General features: G+C 43.8%; 1 protein-coding gene across 1 annotated transcript in view; it reads left to right on the plus strand.

Annotated features, from left to right (window-relative positions):
* The window catches only part of RAMP1 (receptor activity modifying protein 1), a 36,087-nt gene extending 13,063 nt beyond the window's left edge, over positions 1–23,024 (plus strand). The window contains exon 3 of the mRNA XM_053364356.1: positions 21,691–23,024. Coding sequence (XP_053220331.1) covers positions 21,691–21,946 — 256 coding nt within the window. The 3' untranslated portion in view covers positions 21,947–23,024. The remainder of the gene's footprint in view (positions 1–21,690) is intronic.
* Positions 23,025–24,116: the final 1,092 nt, after the last annotated feature.

Below are 24,116 nucleotides of genomic sequence, written 5' to 3' on the forward strand. Positions count from 1 at the left end.
AGGTTATTATGAAAACAGCAGGTAAAACCAGAAACTGAGAGACATATTGGCAAAAGGACCCACCTAATACAGTCCTGGCTGGGAATGTTGCCACCAAGGTGCCAGCTCCAAACAATGGAGGCCCTTCGCCTCAGCGACTGGCTAGAGCAAGACAAAGAGACGCATCTGAGTCCTGAAAAATAACAGTAAAAAAAAGAAGCCTGAGAGATTGCAACATAAAAGCCCCCACTTTGGAATTCCAGGTGGTGAGAACAAAAACATAAGGCAATTTCTTTCTTTAGTTTGAGGAATTTATACCCTGCCTATTGGCTGAGGTTCTAAAGAGCCCTGAGGCTGACCAAATGGAGCAGCCAGAGCTTTGTCCCTCACAAGCCAAGAATTCATCATTGACATCCCCTGGCTCTGGTGACAGATGCAGGAAGCACTGCGAGGTGCGGAAGAGAAGGCCCACTTAAAGGAGCCACTATGCTGCCTTTCCTTGAGATATCGCCAAGCCCTGCAATATCCTGAGAACAGCCTTTCCCCATTCATGGCGGCAACTGCTCCTCCTCACAAACTGGCTCTGGCTTCAAGCCCCCACCAGGTTGGCAGTTGCCTAAAGCCACCAACAGGGGCGGCCCATCCTGTTTCACCACTGGAAAGGTGAGTGGCAGTGGCTTCTGGCAAGATCTCTCTCACAAGCTCTGCAAGGTCTTGCCAGAAGCCCCCTGCCCTGTGCCACCCCAGCAGCTGGGGAGGGGCTGGGGGATCCCCCTGTGTAAGGCAGCTGCTTCATTCTGCCTCATGGGAGGGCTGCCCTGGCCCCCCAAAAGATACAGGGTAAAACTGTGTGCCAAACCACTCTGTGCCTCACCCCCAAACAAGATACACACTACCTTTCACCTGCTTGCCCTGAAACAAATAATTTAGTTCATTTGCATCCTACTAAGTTCACCCAAATCAGTTCCGCTTCTGTTAATTTACACTCCCAGTTAATTCCCCAGCGAGAATCAATCCTTTTCTTTTAGTCACTCCGGTCATCAGTCTTTACACACCCAAATTAATCTAAACTAAACTAAACTAAACACTAAACTAGGTTCAAAAGTAATTCTGGTATCCAGGCAAGATTGCCCCCTGCACCTGTTACTAAAAGGGGGGATAAAACTCAGGAAAGACTGGCAGGCAGAGTATTTTATGTGAGGAGGGGATTGCACAGAACTTGCTTCTTTGCAGTTACTGCTTCTCTGCTCTTTGCTTGAAATTAGCCTACCAATCTAGGCATACCAGCAAGTCCAAATCTTGAATGCACCGAGGAGCTCTAATTGTTTCATGTCGGACTACAGCACCTGCTCCCTGATAATACATTATATTTCTTCCTTTTAAGATTCCTTGCCATTGCTCCTTTCAGGTTATAGCAACAAACCTCTGCCATAGGGAATCCTAAATTAGTAGCAAAGATATAGAAAGATTAAAATAAAATGATAGTCAGAAAAGGCCTTGGGGGGTTTCAGAAGATTTTTCTTTTCTTTTCTTTGCTGATTCTGACTTTGCTTTCCAAATAACCAGCAAAGACATCTTCACAGATCCCCCTCCGCTGCATCTCCACAAACTATACCTTCCAGGGTTTACCCTTTTCATTCACAAGGTCATGAAGAAAACTGCTGGTGACTCCTGACTTCCTCCTTTGTTTGCCTTTCCACTGTGTGCCTCCCAGTTTTGAAAAAGGAGAGAAGTGAACAAGGAATACTAAAGTCAAGCCAAGCTCAGTGTTTTTCATCTCCTCAATCGCCCTCTTTCCACTTTCCCTCTCTCCTTTCAGGGATGAGTGATCCACACAAAATGACCTGGGCTTATCTCCTCAAATATGATTTACATGACAACAAACAAATGCACACGGAAAAAGAACCACCCTAAAGGCAAACAATCTATGGTCAGATGCCGCAGCAAATGACAGGCACTCTCGCCTCCATAGTCTCATCAACAGCTCCCTTATTCCTAGAGTGGCGATGGCGCTGTTACTACAAGAGAGCCAGCTGTCTCTCCTTGGCCCTTGGTTTTTCCCAAGTGACTTGGCTGCTGCCTTCTTTTCTAGTTGTTATTATTTCCACCTGGGTCTGGGTGTTTCTTTTCAGGGCAGGGCAGAATTTTTCCTATGAGACAATGTGATTGGTGTGTTTTTCTTTTTTCTCCTTCAACTTATTGGTCGAGCTGTGCCAAGCTGTGTTGTGCACAATAGGGGGGGGAGCCCCCTAGGAAAATATGTTGTCTCAGCCATCAGGCACAGACCTGACTGTACGGCCAACACCCATGGCCTGCCTCTCCCCCTGCCCGCCCCAGGCCTGCATTCTTGGCTGTGGTTTCAGCAGGAAGCTATGGGACACGCGCCAATCAGAAATGAAGCAGCATATCCAACCCAAAACTGGTGCAGGAGGTGCAAGTATTTTGAAGGCAGAGTTGTATACAGTCTAACCACCTTCGTCCTATCCTGAGCACAAATAATTCTGAATGCACATAAAAAAAAAGTTGTCTGGAAGAGCCCTTAGATTTCTTACAACAAAATTTGCTGAGAGAGAGAGCGCACCCCATTTACACCAGGCAGAGGAAAATATTTAAAGCTGAGCTCTGCGTGCCACGGATTGTACTTTTTCATGAAGTGGGGCGTCCTCTTTAGTAATGATAAATCTTTTGGAGGTGTAGATTAATACATTCAACACCTGTTATTTCTGGCTCTTTTTAGACAATTATCAGTGTGCTTGGCAAACAGTCACTGTGCATATTAATATGGATATAATGAAAGACCCAACACCATGTGACTATTCTGCCAAGGAACAGTGGAATGACAGGTCTTCCTACGCCTGCTTTCAGGCAACCTACGCTGGCAGTCAGCTGCCTTCGCACCCTGTAATCAACATTCTTTTAGAACTTGGCATGGCTTTCTGGGTACACGGCTGTTTGTTGCAGTAAATACACAATGTGTGAAAAGGAGCCAAATGGGAAGCGGACACCGTTGGCCAAGGCTGCCCACCCATGAAGCAGGGTGAAGCAGCTGCCTTGGGCAGTGAAAGGCCCAGAGACTGTGCCATGGGGGTGCCCTCCCATGCCACTGTCTCCACCACAAACAGAGAAGTGGCCCCGGCAGCAGTGGGATCTCCCTGAAATCTCCTGAAAGCTCATGGAGCGCGAGAGATCTCGTGAGATTTCACAGACATCTTGCCATAAATCAGCACCACTGCCAGCACAGCTTCTCCACCAGCAGCAGCAGCAGCAGCAGCCCAGAGGTTATGCTGGCAGAGGTGGGGGCAGAGCGGGCAGGACAGCACTTTCCCTTTCGCCTCAAGTGGCGTAATGGGAGGTGCCACCCCTGGTGTGGTGCCAATGCCATGAGTTCGAGATCTGTTTCAGCTCTCCTAAGCAGCTCACTGGGAAGCGTCTGATTCAGTAGCTCATAAGTCCCTGATTCCGCCTCTGGCATCTCCATGGCGATAACCAGGAGAGCCGGATGGCATAAATGGAGTCAGCATTGTAAGGCAGCTTTCGATATTCACATTTCCTGGTTCCCAGCACCGCGATGCCCCTTTGTGATAAGCAGCAGTAATTTACATTCACATGCCGTAAAAGTACAGAGGAGGCAGCAGGTTCTGCAGCTCTGTTTTCCCAGTGCCCTGCATGTCTCAGTTTAGTATGCTTTATAATAACGAGACAATCCAACATGCAGTCAGATAGACTGTTTTATATATGCATTGGGTTGAATTATTTAAAGTCTTTCTACAAATGCCAACTCAGAAGTGGGGCTTATTTTCACATAAGAGGGTACTGGATTTCAGCCAATGACATATTTCATCAGCCAGGCTTTTAATGCATGTTAATATTGCGGGATATGGACTTTTTAAAACTTGCTTTTAACTTTAGCTTTTATATTTTTAACGTTTTGCTTCTGTAAGCTGCCTTGTTGGCCCCCTTTTTAAAAAGATGTTGTAGAAATTATTTTGTAAATAAAGAACAGGATGATACTCTGCAGTTTTAGCTGTGAATTCTGTAGTGGCAGCTGGAAGCAAAGTGAGAACATAGGTGCTTTGATAAATAGATGCAGTTGCAGGGCATGATGGGATAAGCAAAGGAATGATCCAGGATGAAAAAGGGTCAGGATCTGGAAAAAAGTTTCAGGGTTTTAGCCTCTTTCTAAGAATCTCCGGAGGAAGCAGTAAATCTATGAACCCCCACCCCACCCCCACATTTCATGATAGCCCTTTTCCTCTTTTCTAGGACAAAAAGCTACTGTACCTCTGTAGCTTTTTCTGAGGAAAAAGCAGAACTGAGAGGCGGACACTTAAGTCAGGCATCAGAAATACATTTTGAAAACATGTGGGCAAAGTTCCGCCATGCCTTCAACTCCAATTCTCGTGACCCTGGGCAAATCTAAAGGGAAATTGTGAATAATTTCATTGCAAGATTGTCCTCAGATGCAACATAGTCAGCTACCAGGCCCTTCTCTAGTTGGGCCTTCCTGATGCATCACCAAGTAAGAGGGTGGCAGTTATAGGAACCTACGAAGAGATTGCAGCTTGAGTTCTGAAGAAAGTTTGCAAAAATCTGAACTAATTGTGAAATGCTTATGTTCTTCCACAGCATACATTGAATTACCTGGCAGGATCAGGGTGTTTTTAATGCTTACTGAAACACTGGCGGAGGAGGGTGGGTGTGGGGGGTGCGGTGCGCACCGGGTGTCAGGCGTGAGGGTGGGTGACATCGCCGTGCCACACACACCCGCTCGCTGCGCGGGCAGCACCCCAGATGCTCGTTGCGGGGGTGGCGGGCCACTAGGGACACTAGGGCTCGCCGTGCGGGCGGCAGGTGGCTAGGGAAGCTCAATGTGCGGGTGGCAAGCAGCGCCCCCTCATGCTTGCTGCCTGGGCGGTGGGTGGGCGTGCAGGCAGCTAGCCTCACCTCCACACCGCTCCGGGTGCCAGGCCAGGTAGCTCCACCCCTGCTTCTGAACCCAGTTTCTGGATCTTTTAGTTAAGGCTCCCTTCTGAAGTTCAGGCCAGCAATTCATTGTCCATGCCATTTCACTCACTAAGCTAGAATCTATTCAGGCCCCAGCAATGATTTATTTCTCATATATTCCTTGGCACCACAAAGGATCTCTTGTGGTCCAGGGAACCCACTTAAGGACTCTATACAGGCTCTTGGATACCCCATAAGGGAAAAGGAGCAGTTTTTTCTTATAACAGCCCGTAATGGTTGTCTTTTTGCCCTGTCCAAAGTGTGTGCATCAGCCCTAGATCAGCAGGGCTGGGGGACCTGGGGCCCTCCAAATGTTTTTGGACTTGAATTCCCACCAGCCCCGGCCACGTGGCACTAGTCAAGGTAGCTCAGCTACAGGTTTCCCATCCTTTGCCTACAGCTAAGACTTGCCTTAATCTAAAGTAATCGTTGTTGATTTTTGGTCTCTTGTGACAGATGCACTTCTGAGCTCTTTGGGTAACAACTGGTTTACTGCAGATCCAACAGTGAATATGCAAAAACTGTAGCACTTTCAAATTGCTACTCTGATCAGGAAATAGAGCACCAAGACAAAAGTTTATGCGATAGCATCCTTTGGCAGAGGGAAATATTTAGGCTGGTATTTGTTGAGATTGTGCTAATTTTGGCAGATGACAGGCATCATTCAAACATTTTCGATGACAATTTTCCTTCTTTTTCCACTGTGACTAATCCTTTGTGGTTTGGTTCTCCATGAGAAGCTGAAATCTGCCTCACTCTCTTTAGAGATGAAGCAGATGACAATTGAGCTATTTTAATTGGATTCCAGATTACATGGAGTGGCGCATTGGTCCAAGTGGCCTGCGCTGGAATAGCCTTGGGTGACAGCATCACGCTTCTCAACCCACAATACTCTAACATGGTGTGCAGCTGTTTCAGTTGGGCAAGAGTAAAAATATCCACTGTGTGCCTAGGAAGATGGTGCATAAGCACATACCGTATTTTTCGCCCTATAGGACGCACTTTTCCCCCTCCAAAAATGAAGGGGAAATGTGTGTGCGTCCTATGGGGCAAATGCAGGCTTTCGCTGAAGCCTGGAGAGCGAGAGGGGTCGGTGCGCACCGACCCCTCTCACTCTCCAGGCTTCAGGAGAGCCCCGCCGCCAGCCCCGCAAACTTGGGGCACAGCGGGAGGCGCAGCGCGCCTTTCCCGCTGTCCCCCGACTTGGTTAGAAGGCTGGCGGGGGGGAGAAGCCTGCTCCTCCCCGTCGCCAGCCCCACAAACTCGGGGGACAGCGGGAGGCGCAGCGCGCCTTTCCCACTGTCCCCCGACTTGGCTAGAAGGCTGGTGGAGGGCTTTACCCTCCTCCAGCCCCGCAAGCTCCCAGAGCGATGCCAAAGCTGTACGCAGCTTCGGCATCGCTCTGGGTCCCGTTCTGGGGGCTGGCCAGCCCTGCAAGCTCCCATAGCGATGCCAAAGCTGCACGCAGCTTCGGCATTGCTCTGGGTCCTGTTCTGGGGGCTGGCGCTTAAGGTGGGAAGTGCACATCCCTAAGGAGGTTCAAGGCCTCTTGCTTCTCTCCCCACGCCCAGGATGCTTCAAACATTTCTTGGTCCCTTCAGTTCTCCTCCTCCTTCCCCAAACATCAGACATTCTCATCCCCAAGGGAAAGAAAGCCCTCTAAGCATTCGTTCCACAATAACAGACTGATTCCACCCAGCATACTTTTTCTCTCATGGATTCAAGCAGATGCCGTTTGTTTGTGGAACAGCAAGATCAGCAGTGACAAAGAAACAGCTGCAAAGTATTTGCAAATGGTAATTAGGATGCAACCAGAAAATAAACTGGATTTTTTTTTATGTTGAAAAAAGATTTATATCATAAAATATCCAATGTACTGATCAATAATCCCATATCCATTTTGTATCATGGCCTGCAAGAATTATCTTTCAGCCAAATAACCAATAAATATCTGGTCCTTTGCCTTGGGCAGAAAAAAGCCTTTGGGCCAGCCGCACGTGGGCACAATCTTCACAGCCACCCAGAGGAAAAGCAAAAAGCAGCAGGAAGATGTGCCATCTCCTCAGTCTCGCTGTGTGCCCAGAGGGGCAAGTGAACAGGCAGCAACAGCTTTATGGAGCAGGACCAGTGGGCCGCAGGAGTCAGCCCTAGAGCCCCCTTCAGGAGTGTGGACCTCAGGCAGGTGCCCAGCAATGCCAGCCCTTGATTGCAGCTTCTGGAAGCTCCTGACCAAGAGCTCACAAACAGGCCTTGCAAACAGGGGTGTTTGCAAGGGCGTTTAGCGGGGGGAGGGGGGAGTACTGTCTCATGGTATGCATAGGACCAAGAGACATGGAGGGTGAAGAAGCTACTGCAGTGACCTGTAACACCTGTGGTATATTTGTTTTCCTGCTGGGGGAAATGCAACAGTACAGTTGTAGCAAGTGCCAGCTGGATGTCTTGCTGGAAGAGAAGGTACAGCAACTTGAGACCCGTCTAGTCACACTTTGAGCTACAGGACAACGTTCAGAGTTTCTTGACAGAGCTGAGTTGATTGTGACTGAACAGCAAGACGGATGGGGTGCCCATTGCAAGAGACTAAGCTCTGGAGGAATGTGATGCGCAGGACAGCCACAAGCCATGCAGTGTCCTTGGAGCTGCAAAATCACTTCCACACTCTCACTTCGCACACTGATTCTGGGCCAGAGGAGCAGTTGCAGACCTCAGAAAACACCAAGGGGGCCGTGAAAGGTACAGCAGAGCACAGAGTGATTCCTGCCACCCCTCAGAGACAGGAGGAGTTGGACTTGCAGGAGTCCTTTTCCATTATTGACCCAACCCCTTCAGATCTCACGGTGAGCATGCCAATAACCCACTTTCTACCTTCCAAGGAGATGATATTGTAGAAAGCCCAGCAAAATGTAGATAAGCTCCAATAGACAAGAGGGGAAGACTCAAGAAGAGCAGTTGCAGACCTTCGAACACCCCAAGCAGGCTTTGGAAGGCACAGTGTTTAGAATGAGGAGGAAGAGATGAGTGGTGGAGATAGGTGACTCCCTGCTGAGGGGGACAGAGGCAGGAGGGTGTGGAGGAAACAGGGTGTCCTGGGAGGTGTGCAAGAGATGGGCTGCAGCTTACAGTGGGTGGCAAGAATATGTTTGCTAAGAGTCTCGCAAACCTGATGAGGAGGGCTTTCTTTTATTTATAAATATTTTTATTAATATCCAATTATTAAAATCCAATATAAACCACATTTTATCAATGTCAAATTACAATTTAAATTCAAATATACAGTGGTACCTCGGTTTACAAACTTAATCCATTCTGGAAGTCTGTTCTTAAACCAAAGTGTTCTTAAACCAAGGTGCGCTTTCCCATAGAAAGTAATGGAAAATGGATTAATCCGTTCCAGACTTTTCAAAACAACCCCTAAAACAGCAATTCAACATGAATTTTACTATCTAACAAGACCATTGATCCATAAAATGAAAACAGTAATAAATGTACTGTACTATAAAATAAATAAAACAGTATTGTAAATGATAAAAATTAGAATTAAATTATTTTCTTACCTGCACTGATGATAGTCATTGTTTGGAGGGGGGGCTTTTATCCATTTCCACAGTCACACAATCAATCAATCAATCAATCAATCAGACCCCTCCCCCATGCTGCTGTGGGAAATGCTCCCTAGAGGGGGCGCCTTCCACAGCAGCATGGGGGGGGGGAGTTGCGCACCTGCCAACCTGGGGCTACTCGAGGGTTTGCAGTACCAGCACCTTTCTCCCTCAAAGGCTAAAAGTGTGGCACTTCATGGTGAGTACTGTGAGGGGAGAAAGGCTTTCTGTTGGTCATCAGACGGTGGCTTTTCCACCTTCCAGCCCTGGGAGCCCTCCCAGCCCAGGACTTTGAGAGCAGCCGAAGCCGTTGGGAAGAGAGGAGTTCAGGGATATTTGGAAAAAAATAATTTTATACTTTGTGTGTCCTTGTTTCTCAGTTTGATCCTTTTATATGGTTTTGTATGTTTTGTGGTATTTTATGCATTGTGATTTGCTATTATTTTTATTGATTGTAGATTAGTAGTTCTTTATTGTAATTGATATGTGTAACCTGTAAACCGTTTAATTCTTATTTGATGTTTAATTTTACTGTTTACTATCAGATTATAATGAATTATTAAATATTGCTTTATTTGTTATAAGTTGTTTATTTTAAAGTTATTCTGACGTTTTATATTGGATCAGCTTGTTGCTATTAATGTTTGATGTTTTATTATGTTTTTATATGTGTTGGAAGCCGCCCAGGGTGGCTGGGGCAACCCAGCCAGATGGGCAGGGCATAAATTAAAAAATATTATTTTTATAATATAGCACCAGCACCATTTTTCTTTTAAAAAAGGACTGGCACAATCCATGTTGAATTATTCACTGTCTTGAGTTTGCAAGCCAAGGGGGCTTTCGGTTATTCACGAGACAGCATTTGCAAATGTACTTCTTCATATGTACCAGTACATGTTCACTTGCAGCATAAGCCTTTTAAATGAGCTGATTCATTATGCTATTCGTTGTTGTGGTGGCCTGACTGCCGTTTCTAAAGGGAGCTTATCTGAGTAGTTATTATAGCACAGCTGTTTAGATGGCTTGAAATGGATCAATATGATTGATATGGAAGAGTAAGTGCGGTGGTTCTGGGGAGGCTGAGAAATCTGGCACTTAAATGGATGCAGTTAGTAGAAAGTGGAGATGTGAGCCATTCTCTTCCATTACTGAAAGTCCCCCCCCCCCCCCTCTGCAGGCCTGGTTTGGTCACTGATGACAATTAGGCTGCCCTTTCTCCTGAAGCAAATCCTATTGAGTTCAATGAGACTTCCTTCCAGATAAGCAAGTAGAGAATTGCTGCCCAAGGCAAGTTTTTGACTCGGAGGCAGTGCTATAGAGTCATAATTTCCTGCTGTTAATGCATTTGTTGCTTGTATCACACGTGAATATTTAGTCAAACTGGATCTTCCAACGAAGGATCACTACAAGTTTCTGTGCAGCTGCTCACTTTCTTGCAGTGGCCTTGACTTTAATCTATTGACTTAAATAGTAAAAGTCACTGTCCTAGTTCTGTACTGCGTCCCCTACTCACTTGTTGCCCAGCTCAGGAAAAGTCTGGCATGCTGGTTTCCCTTTGGGCCGGTGGGCATCTGCGGCCATGGTGAGCAATTTCTATTTGCGTTGTTATGTTGGGCAGAAGGGCAAGTTCGGCCACGAGCTTCTCAAGTTCAAGTTCCGCCCTGATGGGAAACCGAGATATGCAAACAACAGCAATTATAAAAATGTCATGATCAGAAAAGAAGCCTATGTACACAAAAGTGTGATGGAAGAGCTAGAGGATAATCGAGGACAGTGAAATCACAAAGAAGATGATGCATTATCACCCCTCCTGACAGAGTTGGTCGGCAGGAATTTGAAATTGTAACTGGTGATGAACACATCTCTTTTACCACATCAAAATTTGTTCTTTTATTGATTTAAATCAGTCCAAGGATCCAGAGGGTCTAAAAGTATTTTACTCAGTGCTTTTTGTCTTAAAAAAAAAAATGTTTAAAGGTACTCTCATTTTCCTACTCATATTGAAATACTGCCCCTCAATGTCTCCAGAGACAAAGTATGAGTGTTCTCAAACCATGAACCTGGTGCTTAAGTTAAAACAGTTCTTTAAAAAGCTAGTTAAAAAGACTCTTCTTAAAAACCTAAAAACTCCCTTAAAAGAATCAAGTCTTTTTAAAGAATTGTTTTAATTTATTTTGACTACAGCAGACCAACACGGCTACCTACTAGAATCTGGTGCTTAGGTTCAGGGATAATGCAACCTCACCTCCTTGGGCAGACGAACCACTCACAAATAGTACTTTCATCTTATCAGAATTGTCCCTCCTACAGGTTCTTCCTGCTCCAGATTGTTATTCCCCACCCCCAATATAGAAGCTAAGCACATTCTATGCCAATGCCATCATGCTAAATATGGAAACCACAGTGCTGTTTCTAAAGCAAAGCCACATTTTGATTTGTTACTGCCAAACATTTGTTTTTCTGAGTTGGATACATAGGGAAAATAAGCAATATCACCGCTTAGCTATGTTTATAAATAGAAATTTATCTTAATAACATTTTACTTTTGGCACAGATCTTTCTGAAAGTCCAAAAGCTGCTTGCAAAGTATTTTGCACAAATGCATTTTTTCCCTTTGGGACTTCAGTGTTACAATTTCCAGAGCAGCAGCAGCAACAATTGATCTGTTAAAAACGGTTAGTTAAAAGGGTGCCCGTGGGGTGGGCCCTGCTGGCCATAGAGTCAGCAGCAGAAATTGAGAGCTCCCAGAGAAAATACTTTAAAAGATGGATTTCTCACTCTGAAGTACAAGTATTATGAAGCAAATAAACTTTTCAAGCAGGAAATGTGGAAAATAAAGATATGGAAAAAGTGCAAAGAGAATTGATATTCTTGAAAAGAGAATTTTTTGAGCAAATTGCTGGCCAAAGCTGTACAGTCAAAAAAGTAAAGATTAGCCTAATAAAAGATAAAATGGGTAGTATTCACAACTTGATGAAAGATAAGTTGGGAGTATTTCAGGAGTTTTACCCAAGAGTTAGCAGGTCACAATTCTTTGGGGAAGATGAAAGAATATAGTGAGACACACTGGAAGATGAAGCTAGAAAGGAGGGAACAGAAATAGGACCACGGGAAATTTCTCTTTGGGAAAGGGTGAAAGTAACAGACCCTTTAAGCTCACACCGGAACGTGTGAAAGTCTGACTGAGATCCCTGGAGTTGCCCCTCAGTCAGCTGTTTAGGCTGGCAGCGCAATCTTTTTTTATATATAAAATATTTATTAAAGTTTTACAAAATGAAAAAAGAAAAAAGAAAAATACAAATAAAAAACAGTTCCATCTTTCCATTACATTCTTTCATTTACTTAATTCCCGAACCTCCTCTAACCTCCCTTTTTGTATTCCAGTTTAATTTGTCAGTTCAGCAAATCCTTCCCCTCTTTGCTTATCCTAATCTTTAATCTTAAAATAATGTAACATTAGATTTTTGCTTATTAATAGTCCATTTTTTCATACTTCTTATAGCATTATAGCTAAAAACCACATAACTTTTAATCCAACATCATTCTAACATTCATTAATTTTGCAATATTTCTGTAAATAGTCTTTAAATTTCTTCCAATCTTCTTCCACCGACTCTTCTCCCTGGTCTCGGATTCTGCCGGTCATTTCTGCCAATTCCATATAGTCCATCACCTTCATCTGCCATTCTTCCAGGGTGGGTAGATCTTGTGTCTCCCAATACTTTGTGATAAGTATTCTTGCTGCTGTTGTGGCATACATAAAAAAAATTCTGTCCTTCTTTGGCACCTGTTGGCCGACTATGCCCAGAAGAAAGGCCTCTGGTTTCTTCAAGAAGGTATATTTAAATACCTTTTTCAATTCATTATATATCATCTCCCAGAAAACCTTAATCCTCGGGCACGTCCACCAAAGGTGAAAGAATGTACCCTCTGTTTCTTTACATTTCCAATATTTGTTATCGGGCAAATAATAAATTTTTGCCAGCTTGACTAGGGTCATGTACCACCTGTATATCATTTTCATAATATTCTCTCTTAAGGCATTGCATGCCGTAAACTTCATACCTGTGGTCCATAACTGTCCCCAGTCAGCGAACATAATGTTATGTCCAACATCTTGTGCCCATTTAATCATAACAGATTTCACCGTTTCATCCTGAGTATTCCATTTCAACAGCAAGTTATACATCCTTGACAAAATCTTAGTTTTGGGCTCTAACAGTTCTGTTTCCAATTTTGATTTTTCCACCTGGAATCCAATTTTTTTGTCCTGATTGTATGCCTCCATTATTTGGTAATAATGAAGCCAATCTCGCACTTTATTCTTTAGTTTTTCATAACTCTGCAATTTCAATTTGTCTCCTACTTGTTCCAAAATTTCCCAATATTTCGGCCATTTGGTCTCCATATTGAGTTTTTCAAGGCCTTTGCTTCCATTGGTGATAACCACCTTGGGGTTTTATTTTCAAATAAATCTTTATATCTTATCCAGACATTAAATAGTGCTTTCCTGACAATATGATTTTTAAATGCTTTATGTGCTTTGACCACAGATATGCATGCCAACCAAATACATTGTTAAAACCTTCCAAATCCAAAATGTCTGTATTCTCAAGGAGTAGCCATTCTTTCAACCAGCAGAAAGCTGCTGATTCATAATACAGTTTAAGGTCTGGCAGGGCAAATCCACCTCTTTCCTTTGCATCCGTTAAAATCTTAAAATTTATTCTGGGCTTCTTGCCCTGCCAGACAAATCTAGAAATATCTCTCTGCCACTTCTTGAAACAGTCCATCTTGTCTACAATTTGCAATACTTGAAACAAAAATAACATTCTTGGCAATACATTCATCTTTATCGCAGCAATACGGCCTAGCAGTGAAAGCTTCAAGTTTGACCAAATTTCTAAGTCTTTTTTCACTTCCGCCCAACATTTTTCATAATTATCTTTAAATAAATTCACGTTTTTGGCTGTCATGTTAATCCCCAAGTATTTCACTTTTTTAACCACTGTTAAACCTGTCTCATTCTGAAACCTCTCTCTTTCATTCTCTGTTAAATTTTCCCCCAAAACCTTTGTTTTTAGTTTGTTCAATTTGAATTCAGCAACCTGACCAAAATCTTGAATCAGTTCCAAAACTCTTTTGGTACTAGATTCTGGCTCCTGTAATGTCAATACTAAATCGTCTGCAAATGCTCTCAATTTATACTGTTTAGCTCCGACTTGTATACCTTTAACCAACTGGTCTCTTCTAATCATATTCAGCAAAACCTCCAAGACTGATATAAAAAGCAATGGGGAAATTGGGCAACCTTGTCGTGTCCCTTTCTCTATCTTAAATTCCTCCGTCACCTCATTATTAACAATTAGCTTGGCCTTTTGTTCAGAGTAAATTGCACTTATACCGTTAACCATGTGGAGGACTTCCTTCCTAATAAGTCTGTTTAGAATTAAAGCCTCACCCGCTGGTCTGAGAGCTGGCAAACAAAACGTGCTTTTCTTGGACATGCCAAATGTGATTCTTTTTGGTGCTGTTGTTTTGTAACGTCTGTCCAAAAGTAAATTGATCAGAATGCTTGGACTATTTCCCCCCAAATTGGCTTATGTTAAAAGAAGGATAACAAACGAAAGAAAAAAGCCAAAACATTTTTGAGGAAAGAGTAGAATTTATACTGTGGGAAAAGTTTTTCATGTGCCCATCTAAGGTGTCTGTATGGGACGGCTCCATGTGAAACTGGTAAAGCAAAGGGAGGCTCCATGTTAATATAAATCACTCGGCTGTCATTGCACTCAGGGAATTTTTCTTGGGGCTGCTATTTAATAATCTAATGGGAACCGAAATCAGCTGTCACTCGTTTAAGGGAAAGGGTTGTTTAAAAAAATTAAAAAACAAACAAACCCTAAAAGCCCAGTTCCATAGTGCGACCTTTAAAAACAGAACAACTTTAAAGCAGGAGTAGCATGCCAGGTGGGACGCGGGCAGCGCTGTGGGTTAAACCACAGAGCCTAGGACTCGCTGATCAGAAGGTCGGCAGTTCGAATCCCTGCAGCGGGGTGAGCTCCCGTTGCTCGGTCCCTGCTCCTGCCAACCTAGCAGTTCGAAAGCGCGTTAAAGTGCAAGTTGATAAATAGGTACCGCTCCAGCGGGAAGGTAAAAGGCGCTTCTGTGTGCTGCTCTGGTTCACCAGAAGCAGCTTAGTCATGCTGGCCATGTCTCAGGGAATCCCCGCCCAATCATTCAGTTTGTACAAACTCGACACACACACGACATATGCTATGCTTCTGTTATAAATTCATAGAAAATCAACCATACATCGGATCTGCACCGTTCCACTTTTATTTTACTCCATGAAGGAAGGACTACAAAATGGGGAAGGTTTGATACAGGCCAGCCATAATCCCTTGAGCATACCAGCACATACACAGGAGCCCTGCCCAGTTGCTATGCCAACCCTGATGGTCCTAGACAGAAGACCATCAAGGTCACAAAGGACTTGCATATGGGAGTGGATTCAACACAGACTGGAACAAAGGACAATGATCAGCTCTTCCCTCTGGGGGCAGAAAACTGCCAACTCCCCTTTGTCTCCTGGAAGTGACTCGTGGGGAGGGGGAGAGAAGGGAACCAGCCAGGTGACAGGACACTCAGGTTACCTCCACAACTCCTCCCTCAACCCCTCCTTGTTGTGATGTGTCAATGATGTAGTCATGATGTACTTGTGATGTAGTTCTAGGGGTGTAGTTTGGGGGATTAGTAACTAATAAAAGTTGGGGTCTTCTTTGTTCTGTGCTTCCATTTTGTTTCACCTGGTGGCAGGTGGGAGTCCTGTTGCGACAGTCTTCAATAAAGACCAAGCCTACTGGCTGCATTTTTGCTCTGGTATTCCTGGCTGGTGTCCTTGTTTTTTTGTCCAAGGGAGCCCTTGGATTTCTCCATTAACAGCCACATGACCTGGAAGCTGTGCGCCGGCTCCCTCGGCCAATAAAGCAAGATGAGCGCCGCAACCCCAGAGTCGGCCACGACTGGACCTAATGGTCAGGGGTCCCTTGACCTTTAGCATGCCAGGTGTTGTTGGACTCCAACTCCCATAACTCCCAGCCAGAATAGCCCAATGGTCAAAGATGATGGGAGTTGCAGTCCAAGGACATCTGGAGAGCTGCCCATTAGCCACCCAATTTTTTTATTTTAAATCAAGCCAAGATTTCCAAATGTAGCCGCAATGATGGCATTCTAATCTCCTGAAGGAGGAAGGTGGCATGTTTGAGTAAGACTCAGTTCAGATGTCATGGAGCTGAACATTGTGGGTTTGTAAACTCTGCCCCCCTCCAGCCTTGGACTTGTGCGCCCTATTCCTTCTTTGGGTGTGAGATAACCCTAGTATTCTCTTAATAATTGAATCAGATAAGTTGGTTACAGCTGAACTGCTTCCAAATTAAGAATTGAAACCCACTTAAAATTGTGATTTCAGTTCCAGGTTTAGGGGCAGACTATGGCTAGTGCAAACTACAGTTTTTCTGATTCAGATGTCTTGGTAAACTATGGTTATTTCCAACATGGAAAGGGGAGGGGAAGGGGCACATGGCGGGAGGTAGAGGAGGAGGAGTATGTGAGCCAACATACTCAGGATTTATATTCCTGTGCCACATTTCCATATTAACTTTGATATTAAAAGACCTGTGATGCCTCAATCAGTCTGATATAAAGCCTGAAATTAGTAGTCTTGCTTGATTATATCTTTAGACACTAGGCCATTCCTCTTCTCCCAGGCCTTTTAAATTGTCAGTTATTGTTTTTATTTGTTACTGTGGTGTGTATTTTAGTATGTTTATATTGTAAACCAACCGATCTTTGAATGAAGGGTAGTAGAGAAATTTAATTAATTAAGGCTTGCAAACTATTTTTTTCTGCCAAGAATCCAGTGCCTGCTGTCTTCAAGTGCCTGTAATTCAACAGGGAGGGGCCTGTCTCTTTCCCTTAAACAGAAAAAATGCTTGCGCATGTGATTTCTGAAGGTATTTGGGGTGAAAGCAGGTGTGTGTGCGCGTGCAGAAAGTGACATTCAATCTGAAATGTGCCTGCTCATAAATCTTCTTTTCAACAGAGTATCATGTCTCAGTTAGAGCAAATGTGAAGAGCTCTTTGCTGACATGAGTGAGACAAACAGAAAAAGGTCAACTCTGGGTAAAAAGAGCATTTTGGAAATCATTGTTTATACCTTGGCACCACATAATCCTGCCAGAACCCACATGGCTTCTGAGAAGCAACTTTTTGAAATATGTGTGCAGCAGAAGATAAAAGCTCCAAAAATGGATCTGCCTGGAGAATCTAGCGCTCAGGTGGTGAAGCACCTACCCTCAAAACACCTTCCTTCCCCAGTGACCATGTCTTCTCTCTCTCTCTCTCTGTCCTTGCATTAAGTGGTGAGGAAAATAAAAACAGCCTTGTAGTTTGGGTTTTAGCTTAGTATCTTATTTTCGTTGCGTAGGCAATTGATATGTAATTCCTTTGCAGAGCCAAACTCTTAGGAAGTGATTCTGAGCATAAGCAGTTCTGGCTCAAATGAAGGCCAAATGGCTGCAGAACCCAAGTTCTTCATCCTTCTTTTATAGGAAGTACTCTGAAGATAATGCTATTTTGAGCACCTACTGATTATAAAAGACTTTACTAGATAAGGAAAAAAAGAAAGAGTGATAAACAAATGCAAAGAGAATGGTTTCATGACGCCTCCAAAGAGATAAAGCTGTCCAGATGGCAGTGCTAACTGGGCCAACTGTTACAGGAGACATACACAGCAATGTCTATTTAATTGCTCCTCACCCAAACTAATTTATTAGTTGAACCCATACACAGATGTTCCACACCCATTTTTAAAAGTTTAGACTGGAATGTTTTGTCTCTTTGGTTTTTAGCAACAGCAGTTGACACTTGTTTCCATTATAAGATCCAGCACCAATTTTTTTGCCTGCTTCTGGAGTGATACCTCAGGGATAGTTAACAAAAGTGCCAGGTGAGTGATTTCAAGATTATTCTTTCTAGAAGTGAGTCAGAAGTGCAGTAAAATACAGTTCCGAAGACTGTAACAAATTAGTAAAGCAACATAAATATGAATTCTTCATTTAGTATTTATCTTCAGAACATGCCTTTTCACAGTCCATTTATTATAACTCCACTTTGTCAGCCTTGTCAGTAACTTCCTCTGGAAAAATAAGAGCCAAAGGATAACACAAAGTTATCCCAAAATGCTGCAGCGACTCTGCGTTACTCAATAAACTGGAAGAACAAAATTACCATTTTATTGTTATACTTGTTTAGTCAAAAGCCACACTAAAAGTGTTAACTAAAGAGAGATAATTTTAAATTACAAATATTATTTGTGAGGAGCTACCCCACTCTGTACAAGAAGCGTAGGCAGAAAAACCCCAAACACTTCTCTCTTCATTTTCTAATTTTAATTTTCTAGGCAAACCAGTGGTCTTGGTTTTCCTCATTACCGCATCTAGGTCTTCAGAGTCCATCCGGAACTCTGTGACTTCACTTGTGTGAAATGCTGAAGGCAGGAAGCCAAAGGTTGTCGTCCTTGAAGGCCACTCATAATAGTTGGGCAGGTGCTTCTTAGCCTACGGAAGTTGGATCAAATGCTCTTGGTTATTTGTAGCATTTGTTAGAAGGGGCACATTAAAATGATCTGAGTATAATATAACAGCTTTTATGGATCCTCTAATGTGAAACATCTTTAGGATTCCTTCAGACAGATTCTGAAGCAATTTCCTTGTGTCATAATAAGCTCCCTCCACAGAGTATTTTATTTGCGGCTTGCATTGAATATTTCATTTTCTGAGACTGTGGGGAAGGCTGGAGTTGCCTGTGATTCCTCTTTAATATCTCTGTGGCACAATGCAGTTATCTGCATGAAAATCTTGTTCTGTACGAAATATTATTCTCTGCCAAGTGTTATTCTGAAGTGATTTCCCCAAGGAGAAACACTCAGCCACCTTCCTCACTTCCTACTTTTAAGAGTGTCAGAAAGCTTCTGTCTGCCATTTGGTTTCTTTCTAACTTGTGTTCATAGAAATAGCAAAGTTGTTGGGAAATGTATGGTATCTTTTAGGGCAAATCATGTAACAGAATGAAAATATAAAAATGCACTGCTTAACATGTAAAGAACACTTGTCATAACAAAATAGAACGTTATGAACTCCAGAACAATATGAGTGGGAATGACTGAAGTGTCACGTTTGTTTTTCTGCAATTCTACATAATATGATGAGCTATGTTTAGGCCGACCACTTACAACGTAGAGCTTTCTCTGGGGGTGTATCTCTTTTTTCTGGGGTTGGGGTTTTTTTGGGGGGGCATTGTGTCTTGTGCTGAACAGCAGGTAGACGATAAAGGTGGGAGTCTGTAGGGGTGGAAGGATCTGTCAGTTTTGGCCGTCTTGGTTTTGCACTTTTCCAAAGTTAAATTCAGTTCTCAACATTTTGCAGCAATTTACTATTTGTTTAAATTCATCATTTAATGCATATTTCTCCTAATAAACACATTTTTATATGCAGTTCCCCTTAATATTTCTCTGTTATTGTGATTGATTGGTAAACTGCACAGCAAAATTTGGATAAGTGCAAATTTGAAGGACAGCTGTGTTTCATTTGCATGTTGTTTCTGAAAGGTCAGATTTGATAGATTTGCTCTGAATGAGACCTGAATTTCTCTCTGTTCCTGGGGGTGCTTGACTTACCAGGGTACATTTTGTGAAAGTGTAATGGCTCCCTCCTCTCCCCTAGATTGTACATGAGCTGTGATAGATGCTTCCCACTGTGTGATATTTCACTGAGTGCTCCCATTGCCAGTGCTTCTTGCTCATGATTATTTTGGATTTGCTTTAATTGCTATGTAAATTGAGTCCCTGCTGGCACACTCGCTTTCCCCCTTGCTTCTTTTGATACTGTGAGCTTGCTTTTAAATGATGAAGGACATCCTGGTTCATGGGAGGACTCAAATGCTCTTGTTTATTTATGCAAGAATACTAGGATGTGCTAACTGTGGTTGCCAAATCTTGAAGACAATTAATCAATCACCAAAGTTAAATAATAATCAATTACGTAACTAACTAACTAATAATTATCAGCCCAGAATTGCCACTCGTTTACTGCATCATTCTGCGTCCAACGCTTATGGGATGGCCATAAACACACATTTGATCCCTGAAACTGCAGGGTTTTTATTTGTTTTGTCACATTGAAACACTTCTGGCCCAGCATCATTAATCCAAGTGATATGTCTCCTGAATAACATGTGAACATACCTGGTGGCGGTATGTGCCACCCCTCCTAGGCCCGCCCGCCTCTTTCCCTGGCTGGGGCTGGCCGTGGCCACAGCGCTCAGAGCATCTCTCCGCCGCAGCTGCAGCCAGCCTGAGCCAGGGAAAGAGGCACGCAGGCCTGGCAGCGGCACTGATGATGGCAGGCTGGGGGCAGAGGCAGGACCCAGCTCCCACCTCATCTTCTAATGGCTCTCCTCTGCACACTCTCCTCCGGCCAAAGCGACCGCTCCACATAGTGCTTCCGGGGCACAGCAGTTCAGCGTCATCACCCTCCCAAGTGTGCATGTGCCAAAAAGAAAGAAAGAAACTGGACATTTCCTGTAAAATGTTGGTCCCAAAATGTTAGTCCCCAAAGAAGAAATGATTGGGAAAACACAGATATATGGCAACCTTATTTAACCATATCCTCTTGCTTTTGGATTACTCTGAAGTAAATTAGCAGCCACTTCTGGGTATAAAAATATTAGTTGTGCCACTGGCATTCATTTTCAGATAAAATGACCCACTTGTTCCATACACGTCCCAGCCAAAGCAATGCACACAGCAGGTAGTTGATTATTGTCAAAAGCAATCACTTACAGTAGCTTCTCTGCAGGACTCTATGAGTACACTTGCATTCAAGTTCTAGCATTGAGGCAACTGTTCCCAGTCTGCTTTTCAGCAACAGGGCACCACACATGGCAGCAGCTGCTGCTGCTCTTCCCTCTTCAGTCTTCCCTCTTCAGTCCACTCATCCCTCCACTTACATAATCAGCCTCTCCATTTCGCTCCTCCAAGCCCATTGTTCTGCCCTCCATCCCTGAGAGCTCTGACTATTCTTCTGACCCTGGTTCCTGCCTCCTGGGGGGTCACTGCACTCCTAAATTGATGGGTCCCTCTCCCAAGTCAGTTTCCAGCCCCCAGTGTCCAACACACATGCGTCCAAGTCCTGCCAGTCCTGCCAATGCTTGACATTTGAACCATCTGTTTTTGTCTTGCTGTGCTTAAGAAATGTATGGAAAGTGAATACGCCACCCCAGTATGTGCTTTGGAATCCACAGGTGGGTCATAATATCTGCATAGGAAACTATGTGCATACAGACCATGCAGTAGGAATTTATGCACACATTAATTTCATATGCCTATGAACGTATGAAGAAATGGGCAAGTGAAGAAATGGAGCGCCCGCCCCCAAACATTCATTGAAAACCTGAACAGGGCTTTTGTCTTTCCAATCAAAAATAAAAAATAAAAATGCTCAGTTATATGTAGTCATTACAATCATTTAGAAATACTAAAAACAAACTGCTCTGGTTGTCATTTAGCTTAGAGCTCTGAATGTTGACACCTGAAAGAATATTGAATTCTGCAGGTTTTGTTGCTGATTTACCCTTCTTGATTTTCTAACTTGTCATAATTTTAGGAGCATACCCAATGCATTTTAAATGTAGTGTGGCACAGAGCAATTATGCATCATGCAGGTAGACTAATAAAGAAGCTGTAGCTGCAACTTTGGGCAGACAAACACCATACATTGAAAGCACATGCCTTTACCAAAGAATCCTGGGAACTGTAGTTTTTTAAGGGTGCTCAAAATTGTAGTTCTTTGAGGGTGAAACAGTTCTCGGGATTCCTGAGTGGGGGGAGCCACATGCTTTAACTGTGTGTTGAATGTGCCTTATATATACTGTGTGGCTCTGCCCACAGCTGAGTGTACACTTTGGTGGCAATTCCTGCTTTGCCTCTCTGTAATGTGCGAAATGGGCCCTGATTGCGGCTGCCTACTAACAAGTGTCCTTTTCTCTTTTTCAGCTGGTATGGGGAGCTGACCAATTGTACCTACCAGATTGCTGGGAGAATGCATTGCTTCTGGCCAAACCAGCTAGTGGATGAATTCTTCATAGCGATTCACAAGCACTACTTCAAAAACTGCCCTGTCTCAGGAAGGGCTTTGAGAGACCCCCCTAACACCATATTGTGCCCGTTCATATTGGTACCCATTTTTGTCACGCTGCTCATGACAGCACTGGTTGTGTGGCGGAGCAAACGCAGTGAAGGCATTGTCTGAAGTTCTTCACAACCCCAAAGTCTCCGACCCTGATAGGAGACTGAAGCAGAACCCCAAGCCAGCTATGCTGAGGAACAGCTTTGTTACTCCTCTTGTGAACACCCAAAAAAGAGCATTTCTAGGCAATGCTACCCAGAGAAAAACGTTGTAACTCCACATTCTCTAGCTAACAAGAATTTTGCTGAAGCCAAGAAAAAGCGTCAAGGACTGAACCACTTTTTTCAACAGCCAAATTCTTTTCCTATATTCATGATTTGATCATGCTAAGGGCATGCCTGCACCAACATCTCCTTCAGACTCCCTTTGCCTTTGGGTTATTTCTGGTTTTCTCTTCATGCCCTTCAGCCACACATACTTACAGCGGATCCTCGGGTTACGTTACCTTTGGGTAACGTAACTTTCAGGTTGCAAATGAGGCAAACCCGGAAGTGTATAGTTGCGGGTTTCGCCACGAGTGCATGTGCAGAAGCGCTCTATCGCGCTGTGAGCAGAAGTGGTGCCTCATGTTGCGGACTTTTCGGGGTACGTAAGGACCCCCTGAATGAATTAAGTTCGTATCTGGAGGGTCCACGGTATTTAGGACTGTGGGCTGTTCTTTGGGTTAGGTAACTTGCAGCTGGGAACCATCTTGGATAGGCACCCTCCATCTTTGTGGAACCGAGAAGTGACCGGGGCTGTGCAATATTGGAATAGAACAAAAGAAAGCAAAGTTCCAGCTCTAGGAGAACAGCAGAGCAGTGGCCAGAATGAGAGCAGATTTGTACAAACAAGGTGTATAATATGAAGAGCAAGACCACATTAAAGAAGCCTAAACTTTCAAATTTTGTGGTGTGTACCAATTAGGACGCTGTCAGGATGCCTTGTAAAGCGCAGAAGGTAATTGTAGTGCATTCTGGAGTAAATGACACACAAAACCAGCTGGTGCAGGCATGCCCTCAATTCATTTTGACTGCTGACAGTGGAGGAGATGAAGCTCTAGCAAACTATTATTTATATGTTTTGCCAATAATCAGCCACATAATGTATTCTGTGAGGAACCATTCTGTAGCAATTAAAATGTATCCTAGGTCTTTGAAAAGTTGGATTTGAATTTTTATGAACTTCTGTCATTAATTAGTAAATAAATTATTGCTAACATTGTTTGCAAACAGCAGCAGCAAAACCCTAACAGTTTATTAACATTGGAGGAATTCCCTACTAAGTAATTACCAATTGCAGGGCTTTCATGTCATTGATGTGACATGAATGTGCGAGGGAGAGAATGGAATCCAATGTCACGTATCCCTTGTAATTTTAAATAACAGGATTCTGTTTTGGTATCTGAGGAAGACTTGCTGCTGTAGCAACACAGATCACTTATTCTTTTAAAGTAAGTGAATAAAATGCAACCAAAATGTAGAAGTTTGCTGAAAAAAGCCAAGTTGCTTCAATTACTGCTTTTACTTTACATTTCATATAATAGCACACCCCACGCACCCCTTCACTCAAAGAAGTCTCAAGCTTTCCAGACGGTGGACTCTCCTGGGGAAATGTAATATGTGAACCAGATTAACAGATACTGTCAACAGAAATTCATGTGCTCTCAGCAAAGCAGAGGGATTTGTGACTTAAGGGCTGATTGGAGCAGTGCTGAACTCCCACTCAAAAGCTCTGCCCAACCCCGTCCATCCCTGAAGAGTCTATGGTGCCCTGGTGGGTAGCCGGGACAGAGGGTAGGTGGGAGTTCAATGACATCTAGAGGGCCACAGGTTTCCCATTCCTGCCGAGGACATAAGGTGGGAACAGAGCCTGGGAACTAAGAAGGAAGTACTAGCTCAAGGACACATGCGGGGGGGGGGTAACTTGCAACATGGGAACAGGCGCTTGTGGTGGTGATTGCGTTGGCAGTTGAAGTAGAAGCATCAAGGGAGGTGCCCGTACTATGTCTCCATGTTGTGATTTGGCATTAAAAGAAATTTGATTAATGTGGGAACTTCCACTAGTACTTCCAAAGGGTGGGAGGGGTGGGAAGTGGGGAAAGATCCTGTGCCTTTAACAGCAGGATTGGATATGATCCATGCTATTAAAAGCCCAAAAGCAAGCCAGGAGGCTGGCCGCGGCCCCACCGCCATTGCCTGCGATTGGCAGCCCTTCAAAGCAATTACTTAGTCCCATTGACAGTGTTTTTCTT

The sequence above is a fragment of the Podarcis raffonei genome, chromosome 1 (genome assembly GCF_027172205.1).
Source record: "Podarcis raffonei isolate rPodRaf1 chromosome 1, rPodRaf1.pri, whole genome shotgun sequence".
Classification (NCBI taxonomy): Eukaryota; Metazoa; Chordata; class Lepidosauria; order Squamata; family Lacertidae; genus Podarcis; species Podarcis raffonei.